The sequence below is a fragment of the Gastrolobium bilobum genome, unplaced genomic scaffold (assembly GCF_033153095.1).
Source record: "Gastrolobium bilobum isolate Gb01-03AN ecotype WA unplaced genomic scaffold, APGP_CSIRO_Gbil_v1 utg139307, whole genome shotgun sequence".
NCBI lineage: Eukaryota > Viridiplantae > Streptophyta > Magnoliopsida > Fabales > Fabaceae > Gastrolobium > Gastrolobium bilobum.
Genome location: NW_026899206.1, coordinates 51,752 through 67,876, shown reverse-complemented (window position 1 = coordinate 67,876; position 16,125 = coordinate 51,752). Strand labels below are relative to the sequence as shown.

The window sequence follows — 16,125 nt, the reverse complement described above, 5'->3', positions numbered from 1 at the left end:
TTCAAATTCAAAATTCAAAATTCGAATTTCAAAATTCAAATTCAAATTCAAAATTCAAATTTCAAAATTCAAATTTCAAATTTCAAATTCAAAATTCAAAATTTAAACATTTGATAATTAATTTAATTAAATTAGTAATGTCTTGGACCATCCAAGCCCATTAACTAACCATGCGCCCTTTTTTTTCCTTTTGGTGGGCTTCCAAACTTCTTCTTGGGCTAACAACCATTATTAGGCCCAATACATTTAATGCTATATTGTCATGACAATAAGGTGTTAGTGTGTGACCCATTAGGCCCAACATAGCCACTAACATAAATAGGCTTGGGCCCAATAAGCCCACAACCCATCTAATGACAACACAGAGCACTAGCAATGCTTTGTTGCCCCAGAGCTAGTTAGGTTAATGACATAATCATCCTATTACACATATTTGGTTGCCGTATGTATTTCCTTTCGTCTCGGTTACCTTCCCATAAAACCTAGGGTAAGGAAACGTATCAACCCTTGCGGTTTAGGGTAAGCTTTATTCGAAATAGGGAATCTTCAATTTACTGACTCTAAAGGCAGATCATCTCATGATCTCTTTTACTATGCATAGATTCCCGAGTCCCTGTAAATGTCATCCCGATTTCTCCGGTTTACAGATAACCTAATCTCTCGCAGAGATCTGACGAATTCCTTCAGCTTATCACCCTAGCCATGTGCTCTTTCAGGACAAGCCCAACAGTATACCTATGAGTCTCCATGTTTCAGGCAGACGAGGCATACAGTCAAAGCATGCCTTCTAGAACACAGTCTAGGTAATAACTTCTGGTCTAAGGAAAGACATACCCAAATATAAAGAGACTACTCTAATGATACTCTCTGTGAGATTTCCTCATAGAGTCTCTTTTGTGGGTCTCTTCAGTGCGAGCTATACCGTTATAGATTCACCCACGACTTTAGCTAAGACATCTCCATATCTGTAGCTCATGAGGTCTTTACCTTGCATCCGAATACAAGTAGATAAGTCGTGCTAGTCTTACCCGAGATCATTGATCCCCATTCTCAGGGTCTCTAGACTAGGAACATAAAATTAGGAATAAACATCCAATATCCTTGAATCCTCATGATCGTGATCTCATCACAGATACTCAAGAGATATCTATTTTATTCCAAGGGATTTATCTAGTTAACAGTAATATCGAGACAAAATATGAAACAGGATAAAGAATGCTTTTATTTATTTGCGACAATACAAAGGTCTACATCTATGTCCTTATTTAATCATAAAATTGTCTCTAGGACACCCAAATACTAACAGCTAGATCCTTCTTTTTGTGGTCACAAGTTGTCCATCTCCCCCAAAGAAAAATCGATCGCCCAAAAAAAGAAAAAAGCTGGCTCTGAACACCAAAAAGTCATTGATACGGAGGTCTAAAGGCTTGTTAGACACAGGATTCATAAGAGAGATAAATTACACCATATGGCTAGCAAACCCAATACTAGTCAGGATTCATAAGAGAGATAAAATACTGATATACTGATGCCAAAAGAGTATTTAAATGAAGCAGCGATAGCATAATCACACAAAAAAAAGTGGAGCTAAAATAATTGACAACATACGTTAATATTTTACTAGAAATACAAATTCGTTTGTAGTTAACAAGAAATACATAATTTAATATATTGTCGTGTTTGGCTATAATTGATAGACAACGTCACGAAAAAATTGGAAACTTGTAAGTACAAAAATAAATTAACAATGATTTCACATCCTCTCACATGTCAACTCTAAAAGTGGACCGAGTTAGGTTAAGTTAGACTTTGATTTAAATATGTTAAATTTGTATAAAATATTTTAGGTTTGACCTGGTCTAATAATCTTGTACAGATTCAAATTATAAGTTTGGATGACCTATATTAAAAAACAAAAGCCTTATCTTAGATCCGTTAGTTTATTTAAATCTATTAAATATTTAATAATTAAAAAAATGATTAAAATAATATTACTTTATTATTTAAAGTTATTAAAATAATAATTTTATTTATTTTATTAAAATAAATAATATAATATAGGCCGACTTGTAGATTTATAGGTCTGACATATACAAAAAAAACAAAAAGAGTAAACACCCTTTTTAGTCCCTGTCAATATCTACGAAGTCCTTTTTAGTCCCTAGCAATAAAAAAAGACTAAATTGGTTCCTGAAATTACAAGAAAAGGGCCATGTTAGTCCTTATGTCAACTCCCAAATATGTAGAGTGGCCCTTTTCTTGTACTTTCAGGGACCAATTTGGTCCTTTTTTAATTGCGAGGGACTGAAAAGAACTTCGTAGATATTGTCAGGGACTAAAAATAGTGTTTACTAAAACAAAAATAAACATTTTCAAAAACGTTCAATCCGTGATATATCAAGAGTAATTTAATGTAAACTAAGTAAATTCCTGTCAAGTCACCTGACTCATTTATTACTTACCAGCGATGAGCGATTAAATGTCATTATAGTTAAAACTGATACTCTATTCATTTTAGAATACAACTTTAACAAATTAACAATTAAATTAAAGTTTTATAATTAAAACCACACTTTTAGAATACGAATTTTATCTTATCTCTTTCATCAAGAATAATCCAACATGTACCTACCAAGACCAAACTTGACTATTTGTTAACTTATGCGAGTCAAAATCCAATTTATTAATTAATACATTCTAACTCGTTACAGCACCTCTATTTTTATTATTTTAATATATTCTCACCCGTTCGCGAGGAAAATGCATTATTTTACTAAAAGTAGAGATTTTAGGTTCAAAATTCAGCATCATTATTAAATAAAAAAAATAAAGAAGTGAAATTTAGATAACTATAGGTAAAATTAATTATATTTATTTTTAATTCTAATAAAATAATATACTAAATCTTTAATATAATGAGAATAATAATATACTAAATCTTTAATATAATGAGAATACTAAAAATAATTTAACATTACAAAAAATAAATAGTATTTATCATTTTAAATAATATAATTTTATATTTTAATTGAAAAAATTGTATTTTGATGTATGTTTAGTAATTTTTTACGTTCTTTCTCTTCCATAAATTTTTTAAAAAATATTATGAAAGAAAAAGAAATAAAAAATATACCAAAATAGTATCATTTTATTTAAAGTAGCATAAAATTATATTATTTAAAATGATAAATATTTTCCTCTTCTAAAAGTACAGAAAACTTTTCATTAATATTTTCGGTGTTGATGACAATCAATTTACTAATAATCCATCATCCAATTTTCCTTGCCTTTCTTTCAAATTTTGTAAAGAAAGTATTTTTTATATAAATAATAAAAAAAAAAAAACAGATAAACCACCACCACTGTCTTGTCCTCATGACAAGGACTAAAGTTGTTGTAGCAGTACAAGTTACTCCTTTCTCACTATTTTCTTTTCCCATTCTTCAAAGTTCAATTCAAAGTTTCAAACAGTCAAGACCAAAAACGCTCCACTTATCACCCAACAAAGTTTACAACTCTTACAACTAATTTAATCACCGTTAATTTTCGTCAATCTGACGGTTATAATTTATTAGAAATTAATAAATGTGACACAATAAATATTATTAATTTATAACCGTTAGATTGACGGAAATCAACGGTGATTAAATTGGTTGTAAGAGTTGTAAAATTTTTTGGTGATAAGTGGATCCGTTCCCTTCTTTTATAAGAAAAATGTGTATCATTTTAAAGGAGATAAAGTTGTGTCATTTTAAGTGAGGAAAAAAGATAAATAAAAGAAAAGAGTGTGGACAAAAAAATATAAAGATGTGGATCTTATATCTTTGTGAAAGTAAAATGATATAAACTATGTTATTTAAAAGTATAAACACTTTTTTTTATTGAGTAAATATATAAAATGAACAAACAACCAAAATTTATAAACCACACTCAACACTATTTCTCTCTCTAAAATATTTCATCAGAGAACTTTCTCGCTCTTAAATGGGTGCATCCAACTCAACCTGGTTTCACCAAACCGACGATGGATCCTGACCCACTTAGCCGGCATTGCTCCCAATGGGAAAGCCCGAAGAACAACAACAACACACTCTGTCTTCCGGAGTCGCCACCGATGATCCGCGGCGGAATGCGGCGGCGAAGTGTTGTTGCTGTACATTTTCCGTTAGACCGAGATGCATTCTCGTTCTACTCTTCTCAGCTGCTGTGTTCCTCTCTGCCATCTTCTGGTTGCCCCCATTTGTTCGCTATGCAGATCAGAAGGATCTGCACTTCAATTCTAAGTATAAAGGTGGGTTTTGGTTCTCCATTTTTTTTTAATTTAATTTTCTTTCTTTTTGATATTTTAGGTTTAGACATTGTTCCATGGCCATGGATCCGGTGTTCATTTTTATTTATTTTTAAGTGATTTGAGGAATATGCTTCCCGAGTTGTTCTTGTGACCCTTGTTTGATTTCAGAGAAAATAAAAAAAAAAATGTGGGTAGAAAATGGTGAATGATTTGGTTATAAATTTAATATTTTATGTTATTTATTTAATTCTTAATTTGAGGTTTATAAAATGCATAAAATATCGTGTCAATAAATTCGCTTGGGAAGTTATTTAGATTTTGGTAAAACTGGGTTGTTATTTTTTAATTTTCCTAATTTTCTTATTGACCAATAAAAAAGCTTTATTATCTGTCCAAAAAAAAAAAAGATTTGTTTGTTAGATCATGTTTTCTTTATTTAGGAAATTACTTTCCTCGTGTCTATTTGCAGTAAGGTTTGAAGCTTTTAATCTTTTTGGACATGCATTTCGAGAATGGTTTTTGGCGCTACATTGGATGTTCTGAACCGAACCTTGCGGAGGCTGTAACCTTTTTCTTTATTTGACAATGCATATTCACAAACTTGGGATATGCATTTTGATATTTTTTAAACATTTAGAACTAGTTACAATTTTAATCATGTACATATATAAATTATATTAATGGTACATATGAATACAACAGTTTTCTGGTTTTAGGCTGTAATACAATCTTTAATGGGAGGCTGGGACAGAAAAAATAAAATAACGAGAAAAATGGGAGTTTTGTTGCTGCAAGTGGAATATCGGTAGTTCTAAATATACAATCTTTAGTAATATTCCTTTTTGTCATATGCTTATGCATGAGATGAAACCTTAGATGTATTTTAAATCCCATTTTTCATTTTCTATAAGTTAATATTATATTCAGCATTTCCACACTTGCCAGCATAATTTCAACCCACTTTTACTTTATGCATCTGTTGTGCTTTTATCCTAAGACTAGTGTCTGCCTTTATGATCTCAAAGATCTCAAATTATTGACTACAACAATAAGGTTTGCAATGTTATACAGAGCTGAATGATGATCAACACTAGAAACATGAGCATAAAATGGGAGTAGCGGAAATGAGGATATTGAAGCGGATGTGTGATAATAGAAGGATGGATAAGATATGAAATGAAGATATTTGAAGAAAAGTATGAATAATACCGGTGGGAGACAAGATTTGAGAACATATATTGAGATAGTTTTGGCATGTTCTTTGAAGACACTAAGATGCTCTTCTAAAAATAGAAATTTTGTTATTGAGAACATGGCATATGGAAAGGAAGAGGTTGGCTAAAACTTATTTCGGGGAAAGTAAGAAAATAAGAATTGATGAAGTTGGAAATAGATTGACGTGTGTCATTTGTCTTAGAACAGAGTGGAGTAAAGCTATTAGCATGGTTGGAAGGGTAGAAATTTTCTTTGCTTTTATTTATTTATTTTTATTTTATTATTATTATATTATTTTTCTTATTTATTATTTATATTTCCTTAATCTGTTTTTGCTTTTATATGGGTTGATCGACCGTCAACCCCAACTAATCTGGGATATAGGTGATGTTAATGTTGTTTGAAGTTGGTTTTGCCTTTAAGTTTGAGATAACTACACAACATTGAATTACTTTTTTCCTATTGCACATTAGATTAAGACATAATACATGTAGCTGGACCCATAGTGTAACAACTTTTGCGTGTGTCTACTTGAATGTACATGCACAACTATACATTAAATGACATGGAAGTTTACTAAATGTTCTTGGCTCTCTATAAATTGTTGTACATCAATTAGTTTTATTCTTGGAAAATTTAAAGGAAAATATTTACTCAGTTCATAAATACATGACATTCACGTCTGTCTTTGTGTTTTAATGTCTTCCTGTGTAGGGGAATTAGCGTACGTATTAGAGTTTTCCAAAAAAAAAAATGTAAGTATTAGAATTCCATTTAAATAAAATAATTACTGGTAATAATGGCTCAATGATAAGTAACCCGCATGTGTCAATAGTGTTATTATATAGGTAATTTTGATGTGTAACTCCTACTAATATGATGAGATGCATGCAAGTTATTTGACTCTATTTACTTTATTTTATTCTTTTGGAAATTCTGTTCCCAAGAAAAGAGTAAGGGAACAAGTTATTTGCTGGAAAGGTATTGGTACATGCACTGTTTGGTTGAGAAATTAGATATTTTTGTTTTTATCCTGGATATGGTACTGTTATGTCTCTTTTGTGGTCATTACAAGTGTCTCATATCAAAGGGTTTTAAATTTCGATTATGGTTCCTTACATATTTTATGTAAGTTTCCTATTTTCCTATTGTTTCAATAACTATTACATTAGATCTTGACTATTTCAACTGTCATTGATAATAGTATTAAATTATCCTTTGATCAAATTAATATAATTAGTACATATTGTGAGTCAAGATAAATTCAGGATTTAGGAGCCACATATGGTATTCAGTTTGTATTTTACTACTTGCAAAATCCAATTATGGTAATCTTTACCTGGAAAGTGGACAACTGGAAGGAGTTCACTTCTGTCACTTCCTGAGCTGGTCTTGTTCCTATGATGCATTCTTTTCCTGTGTCTTTTGACATGCTGCTGACTTTGATACTCAGTCTGATACAATTGTAACTTTTAAGAGACAACTTCCATTTACTGAGACTATGGAAGGCATAAGTGTTGCCTATTCAATGTATATTTTGTAATGCAACATTTTATGTTTAATCGTTGGTCATTATCTTCCAATTTTGTGATATGTGAAGATAACCTTGTAATTGTATATTGGTAAGCTTCTAAGCACTTACCTTATGTGTTACAATATATTATGTGATTTTATGGTACGGGATGTAATATTATTACTGATATAAGCATGATTATGAAATCTTTTCACTTAATGACATTGTTTTACTTTTTCAGGTCATGACATTGTTGCAAGCTTTTCTGTCAAGAAGCCAGTTTCTTTGTTAGAAGACAACATCTGGCAGCTTTCTGATGACATTTTTGAAGAGATAGGGGTTCCTTCTTCCAAAGTACCTATCTCACTAATTTCCTTTTATGAACTTTATTAATATTACATATATTGATGTCATTCTTATTTTTTAAAACCAGGTGGTTATCTTGTCTCTAGATCCCTTACCAGGGTTAAACACCACAAAAGTTGTGTTTGCAGTTGATCCAGATGATAAATATTCAGAAATGTCTCCAGCTGCCATTAGTTTGATACGAGCATCATTTAAATACCTGTTTATGGGCCAATCATATCTCCTACTCACTCCATCCTTGTTCGGGGTACCCTTCGCTTTTGAAATGCTGAAATTTACGGGAGGGATCACGATAATTCCACAACAGAATGTGTTTCCTCTGCAGACAGTGCAAACACTATTCAACTTTACTTTGAATTTCTCTATTTATCAAATACAATCAAATTTTGATGAGATGACGAGTCAGCTAAAGTCTGGACTAGATTTGTCACCCTATGAGGTTTGTCATTATTATTTATTTTCTTACTGTTTTTGTTGTATGTTCTTGATTGTAATCATTTTGTATATCTTCTGCAAAGAACCATTTCAACTTGAAGGGTGGACGATGCACATATCTGCCTACCTATGCTAACAAATTTCACGATTTTTTAATTATTTATTAATAGAATGGGGGCAGTGAGAATCGAACTCATGTCCACTTGGTCAGAGAGACTCTGATATCATTTAAAGAACCATTTTAACCTAAAAACTTAAGTTGTTAGGTAAAAATCATATTAATGGTTTTATAGTATATTTCTTTAACACCTTTTATTCTAATGGTCAACTTCAGTTCTGATGTTATGTCAAATGTGTCAATACCAAGTTCTTGTGTATTCTGTCGTGGAATTTCTATCAGTTACAAGTGAATTATGTTTGAAGTTGGACTACATAAGCAGAAATAATAATATATTGTGTTAAGGCTCTGAATTTTCACCCCAATTGATCCAGCAAGCAAGATAGGAAACAGACACAAATAGAATGCAAACGTAAAGGAAAATTGAAAATCTAAAATCAAGAATGGTTACAAGGGGTTGTCCTCTTCACAAGGGTCCAGCATCCTTACACTGAGAAGATTCTCAGTCCCAATTCTTGCTATCTTATTCGATACCCCTCACAATCAGTAGTCACCCCTTATAAACCGAAGCTATACAACAGAATACAAGTCCTGTTCTCTTAACAGAATCACAATTGACTTACTGTCTAACTGAATGGGCTTGGGCTGTACTCTCCAAGCTCTTGGCTCATTTGTATCTTAGTGTCTTTATTTTGTGCTGAGAAAAGTGTCCTAAATTGGGGGTAAACATGAGAATTGGTCCCAGTTCTGCTGGGTGGTTCTGTGGTTGAATTAACACCTGCTTCAACGGGGTATCCTGCTAGATGATGGTGTGAACAGCAAGCATTTTGGCTGGAGTGTAATGGTCAGCAGCCGCTTGAAAGTCCTCTAGGATATGTTCTTCTACTGGATTGTTATCAGTGGTCTTCTTAAGCTGAGAGACATGAAAGCAGGATGCACCTTAACCTGAGGAGGGAGCTGTAGTTGGAAAGCCACTGCCCCAATTTGCTTGAGTATCAAAAACAGGTCATAGTAGGGGGCAACGTGCTTGGGAGAATCCCAGACGAAATTGAGTACTGAGGGCGGATCTTCAAATAAACCTAGCCACCAACTTGAATGAAAGAGGGCTGCCTATGAGTGTGGCCTTGGGGGATATGTGTGCTTGTGCTTGTTCAAGGTGGAACTTGAACTGTCGTAGTGCCTTGTTCATGCTCATCAAATCCGGTGCCACTGACTCAATTAAAGTCTCTCTAGGTATGAAATGAGTTAGGGAGGGGGAGGCCTGCCATAAATGATCTCAAAAGGAGTACACTGAGCATAAGTGCAGATGCTCTATGCCCAAGGCAGAAATGATCCCATGATTGAAGTTGCTCCGAGCAAAAACGTCTCAAATAGGTCTTAAGAGTGAGGTTTGGAATTTTTTGTCTGCCCATCTGTTTCAGGATAGTGCAAAATAATTCTTGGCGAAAACCAATGATAAAAGTGGGATATTTGTCATTACAATTGAAATCGGAATACCATGCAACATAACCACTTCCTTGACAAAAACCTCAGATATACTACGGGCAAAGTACGGGTGTTTGATTAGAATAAAGTGGGCATACTTACTCAGACTATCAGCCATGACCAAGACGACATCAAACCCTTTGAATTTGGGCAGTCCCACAGTCCATACGGAGTTCCTCCTAAACTGCATTATGGATAGGAAGTGATTGAAATGAGGTGGCAAAGCGGGCAGACCTGTCCCAACCTGCTAAAATAGGTGCGAGGCGGGTTGTCCCGCCTTCTAAAAGTGTTCAACTTTCCCCATTTTATGGCGGGTTGGTGGATCAACCTGTTTAAAAAATAAAAAAATTACAAATTTAAAAATAAATCTTATTTTTTGAGTTTTATATTGTTATTTAATTCCATTTCACATTTCCATTCATTTTTTCCAATCTTAAGTCAATGTATATTATTATTTAGTCTAATAGTCTCTAGGAACTCTTTTATGCCTCCATATATGGATAACCTTTGTCATAAATCAAGTGTTTTCTTCTTTATCTTTTGTAGAGAAGTACGAGATAAAAAATTTGGATATCATATAAGTTTGACATGACAAATAAAATACTTGACACTATATAAAAAAAAAAACAAACAAAAAAACTGACCCTTGGGTTGACCCATTTTAACCCACCTAAATACAAGGTTGGTTGGGGCAGGTTGAAATTTTCAACTCAACCCGCCAAAATGGGTGGGTTAAACGAATTGACTCGGCGAGTCAAGCCTGTTTTGCCACTCCTAGCTATAGTAATCTAGCTGGAGAGCTGACTTGGTATTTGTTACGCTGACATATGGGGCATTATGCTACAAATGAGGCCACAGGCTCCTTCATCTCATGCCAAAAGTTTGAAGGGGCTAACCTTCTAATGTGCGAAAAACACCAGCATGCCCCCTGTTGGTGATGCATGTAACTCCTGCAACAGATGTGTAATCCAAGATGAGGTAGCTATAATACCAGCCTACCCTTATAGAAAAGTTTGTCATCCTCCAATGTATAAAAAGGGTGAATATTAGGATCTTTCCTCAAGTTAGTAATCACTTTGGACAACATAGAAATATTTCAGACTTACTCATCTATGTTGGTGACATCTTGCTAATAGTAGGGTCTAGACAAAATTTGGAGCTCTTTATCCACATGTAGATAAAGAGTTAGCTACCTTGTTGCTTGTCCCTTGCTTATATTCAATGTCAATCTCATTCCCCCAGAGGCAGGCCGACCAGTTTTGTTGATCTTGAATGGTTATGCACTGATCTAAAAGATACCTTATACTTGTTTGATTTGTAATACAGGGACTCAACGACCCAAACAAGTAGGGCCTCTAGTGTTCTATTGCCAAAATTATGATCGTCAATTCTTTCTCATACACTGCTTTGTTGCCAAAACTTTGCTAAAAAAGGCAATTGAATGCTTGTCTTGAGAAAGGGCCACACCAATCTCCTTTCCAGAGGCATCGCACTTAATAGGAAATGCTTTGGTAAAAATGGGTAACGCCAAACTGGAGCTTCAGTATGGCATATTTGAGGTCTCCAGAGGTTGCATTTGTTTCGGGAAACCAATGGAAATTCCCCCTCTTCAACAAATCAGTTAGCGGTTTAGCTATCTTCCATAATTATGTTAAAACTCTGGTAATATCCAATTAACCTGAGAAATCCTCTGAACCCTTTTATAGTTTGGGGCTGGGGTTAGATAACCATGCCATCATCTATCTTCCTTGGATCCACTAATATTCCATGTTTAGAGATAAGATGACCTAAGTAATCAATAGAATTTTCTCCAAAATTGCATTTCTTTCTATTAGCAAAAGATTTGTGTTGAATTACGGTGGTTACCTTAGATGTTCCAAATTCTCTGCCCTTGTTTTGCCGGAGATGGGAATGTGATTAAGACCTCAACCCCAAAAGCAGAAATATTAAAGAAACATGAGTGTCTTTGGTCAGAATAAACCTATTTCTTTGTATATTGATGAAGGAATATACAAGTAATTTTAATCAACAAGAAATGTAAATTTCAGAAAAGTAACTACAAAACAAGAACAATCATGAAACAATTGGAGAGGCTTCATTCTCTTCCAACCAAGGTCTCAATTTCCCAATTCCTTACTTGTGAGTCTCCCCCCCTTGGTGCATGCTACTTAACCAACTCTTGCGTAATCACCCAAAACTTCCATGCATTTATTTTTTTTGTGGGTTGTGATGGTTAGATTGATGTAGTTTTGTTCAATCAGCACCTGTGGCCTCTACCTTTCTACATTTCTACGTCTTATATACATTTAAGAGTTTAACCGTATCTGAATGTCATCAAAGAAAACTAGGACAAACTTCATTAGGAAAGGTTGTTGATGGAATTCATAACATACTGGAAAATGGCCGAAGCTTTTGTCGAGTCAAAAGGAATAACCAGAAATTCAGAGTTTCGTGAATAAACATCATGCTCAAAGTCCTCCATTTCACCCTATTATCCTCGAGGGTCTCCAACCAAACTATCCACAAAACAGTATCAACCCCTCCTAGATCAAAGACAAAGAAATCATCTCTGATGGTGTGGCTGCCCAGATCAAGTGTGAGTTGAGCACAACGCCCTCTCGATTGCTTCTTTTGTTTGTCCCCCAAGTGTACCCAAATGAGTGAGTTTTCAATATTGGAAGATCTAGCTTCTAAACCACACTCTAACCAATGAAGTTATGGCTAGCGCCACTATCTTTTAGCACCATTATTGCTTCTCCTCTTAAAACTCCCTTTAGCTTCACAGTTTTGGGTTAGTTTATGCTTTCAACTGATACAAAGAGAGATCCATCAGGATCCAACCCCAACTCAATGTTCCCAACCTCTTGTTATGTGACTTTGATTCACCTTGCTTCTGAATCCTCTCCCTCCATTTCACCTTCGTATAGTATAGTGAGTCGTTAATTCTTAACTTGATAATTGTGACTAGGACTCAAGGGAACACCACAGTGGAAGCAACACCCTCTTCCTGGCGAGATACTCATCATATGTGAGCTGACGAGTTCTACGAGATTGAGTAGAGCATAGAGTTCCATTTGGTACCTTGTTCGTAGACGACACCATATGTGATGTGTTTTGTCCCCTTTGGAAACTCTTGCTTTCGTTTAATAGAGTGGGGTCGCATCCAATTAGATTTAGTAGATTCGGAGTTTGGGTTTGGAGTAGACCCACCCGAAGTATAACTCGCCTGAGCTTTAACACTTTCGAATCTAACCCATATTTGGCCCCTCCAATATTTTGCGGCAGAAACCACCACTCCCACGCAGTGCTTTCATCTCCTCCTACATCTCTTGCCAAATCCATGGCACACATCACTTCTTGTGGGTCATGGGTCCTCGCACAATTGTCGATATCTGTCTTTTGCCTTTAACTCTCCCCGAAAATATTCCAAGAGCTGCTCATTAGTAACATCTATCAATTTTGCCACAAGAATCTCAAATTCTTGAATATATTCATACACCAAAGAGTTGCTAATCTTTCGTAGATGCTCCCCCTAGTCCGGTCCTTATAGCATGTACCTATAGCATGTACCAAGGCCTTGCTTAACTTTCCCCAATCTAGATTGGGTTTTTCCTTCTTCAAGAACCAAAACCAATATACGGTGCTCCCCTCCGTACTAACGAACACAAGTTGTACCTTCTCTGAGGGCAAAATTCTCTGCAGCTCAAAGAATTTGTCTGCCTCAGCAATCCAACCCTATTGATCATGCCCTTCGAAACTGGGTAACTCAACCTTGGACATACATGAAGGCTCTTCAGTGGAAGTTGTGCTCTTACCGTCTTCCTTGCTCTTGGTTGCTTCATCAAAGGACTCAATCCCCTTCGTTTGTGCCATTTTCTTGATTAACAAGTATATGTCATCCAAGAATTCTTGTTTCTTGTTGGTTTCGCTAGTTTCTTTCCTCAAAGCTTCCATCGATTTCTCTAGAGTCTCCACTCTTGCTTCCACAGAACTAATCCTCTCAATTTATCTGGGAGGTCGAACCACTTGTTACAGCTCTAATATTTCACTCCAATTGATCCAGCAAGCAAGATTGATAACAGAGGCAAACAGAATGCAAACATGAAGGAAAATTGGAAATCTTTATTGAATACAATCAACAATGGTTACAAGAGGTTCTCCTCTTCACAAGGGTTCAGCACCCTTACACTGAGAAGATTCTTAGTCACAATTCTTGCTATCTTATTGGATGCCCCTCACAATCATTATCCCCCTCTTATATACCTAACCTATACAACAGAATACAAGTCCTATTCTCCTAACAGAATCACAACTGACTTATTTACTGTCTAAATGAATGGGCTTGGGCCATCTAGTATAAACTATTCAAGCATTTGGCCCATTTATATCTCTGCCTGTAACATATAGCATGAAAAGTAAGCAATCTTGCTTGTCTGTTAGTGTCTTTACTTTGAAATGTCCTAAATTGGGGAATTCCCTACATAATATACATTTACTTGTTCTTGTTACTTAGAAGATTTCTGATTATCTTAGTCACATCAAGCTGATTCTGATTGGGTTTCCTTGTTGGTATGCAGAACTTGTATGTCAACTTATCAAATTCTGAAGGTTCTACAGTAGCTGCTCCCACTATTGTTCAATCGTCAGTCCTACTTGCAATTGGGATTACACCATCAAAGGAGAGGCTAAAGCAACTAGCGCAAACCATCATGGGACCTCATTCAAGGAACCTTGGCTTGAATAACACTCAATTTGGTAGGGTTAAGCAGGTTCGACTTTCATCCATCTTGCAACACTCCCTTCATGGCAGTCGTGGTAGTAACTCTGTGTGGTCACCTTCCCCTTCCCCTTTGCCTCATCCACACCACCACCACCATCATCATAATCATCATCATCATCATCATCACCACCACCACCATCACCACAATTCCCATATTTTGCCTGCAAGTTCACCTACACCTGAACCTACAAATGGGGAAGGTGCAATGCCACCTAAGGTTGGTTCTCCTGCTGCTGCAAAAAGTGTGCCTGCTCCAGGGAGAAGTTCTCAAGCTCAGCCTCCTAATTGTCAATTTGGGTGTAGAAAGAGGTCTACACGGAATACTCAGAAATATGTCCATCTAACACCTGCAGTTGCCCCTACTATTGCTCCACACCATCCTGCTGCCTTGCCAAAACCACGAGTTGAACCCCCAGCACATGTCTCTCATTCAGTTTCCGCATTGAGTCCTTTACCAAATGTAGCTTTTGCACATGTGGAGCCCCCTCCTAAGAATGAACCATCTGCAGAACATTCTAACACACTTTTTCATGGCCCATCACCATCTTCATGTGAGTATGCTTAATGATATAGCAATAGTTATTTGCATGAGCTAACATGTTAACTCTAAATTAGAGACAACTTGATTTTAAAAAAAAAATTGCTTGTGCTTTTTGTAATACCATTCATCGTCTATCCTGATATTGAGTTTTGTTTACTCAGTTTATAAAAAATTAGAAATGATTAGCTCGATGAAGTTCAGCTTTAAAGTGAAGTTGGAAAGGAGGAAACTTCACATTCTGTATAATCTCAAACTATTCCCCCTCCATTGGCGTCCTGAAAAAAAATTCTTTCACATCTTTATGATCACTGTTTCTCGCTAGGACCATACAGACTCTACCACTGTTTCTGTTTTCACTTTATTTTGGTTTTTCTTTCCTCTAGTCAAATTGTTCATGAAGACGCATACCCTAGGCATAGACCTTGAAATGGTGATTGCCAATACTTAAGTATTATCTTGAGTTTACCATTCCAACATAAGATTATAATCGTTCGCTCCCTTGTTCTTTGTATGGCTTGAGCTTTTGGAACTTGAGGATGTCATTGTACGTTGAGTCTTAACTGTATATGCAACCACACAATGAAAAATTCTCTTATGAGCTGAATGATTGTTTAAAGTTCTTAGAGCATCTGGTAACTCATCAAACGTGCATGAAATATTGTATCTCGTAGACTGATATCCCTGTTTTTTGCAGCTTCCGCAGGTTGTCTTGGGGCTGTGAAATGGACATCTTTAATGTTTGTTGTACTTGTATTACATGTATAAGCAAGTTCTGAACTATATCATTCAGCCAGACAAAACAGAGAGTACTATAAATGTGAGCTACGCGAAGGGCTAGCTTCACGTCTGAGTGGATATAAGTTGCCGTGCGTGTAAATAGTTGATTAAAAAGATTCAGATCAAATGTACCCCAAAAAAAAAAGAAAAAAGATTCCAGGCAGTGTATGCGTTTTCAGGTCAAAGTCTACAAGTGGCGGGCCTTGATTTCATGCATTACTGCTGTTCTGTGACGTTAGATGGAAAAAGAAAATGAAAGGAAAAAAAAAATTGTAACAATTCCCTCGTTGGTTCTCTTTGCTTATAGTTCATTTCATTCTGCCTGTTTTGCTAAGCTAGCTATAGATGTTGGCAAAGCTATACCAGAAATGTTCACCCAGTGATGGCAATGAATCACATTTTTCCCTTTTGAATGTTTCTAAGCTCTCCCAGTTACTTTTCTTTCTCTCCCTTTTGGGAAACTCAAATTTTCTTAACACTTAGCAAATTAAGTTTCTTTTCTTTTTTCTAACATTGTGCATGCAGTATGTCCTTTCTTATCATAATAAAAGCAGGATATGAAAAGTCTGGGTCTGTTACTCAAATTGGTTTTGTCAAAAATACC

At 35.4% G+C, this 16,125-nt stretch overlaps 1 protein-coding gene across 1 annotated transcript; it reads left to right on the top strand.

Moving 5' to 3' along the window:
* The first annotated feature begins 3,970 nt into the window (after positions 1–3,970).
* On the top strand, positions 3,971–15,540 carry LOC133288279 (uncharacterized). Its single transcript, XM_061486004.1, has 5 exons — positions 3,971–4,291; positions 7,261–7,373; positions 7,453–7,824; positions 14,001–14,754; positions 15,439–15,540. Exons 1-5 carry the CDS (start codon positions 4,060–4,062, stop codon positions 15,507–15,509), a joined length of 1,542 nt encoding a protein of 513 aa, XP_061341988.1. The 5' UTR covers positions 3,971–4,059; the 3' UTR covers positions 15,510–15,540.
* Positions 15,541–16,125: the final 585 nt, after the last annotated feature.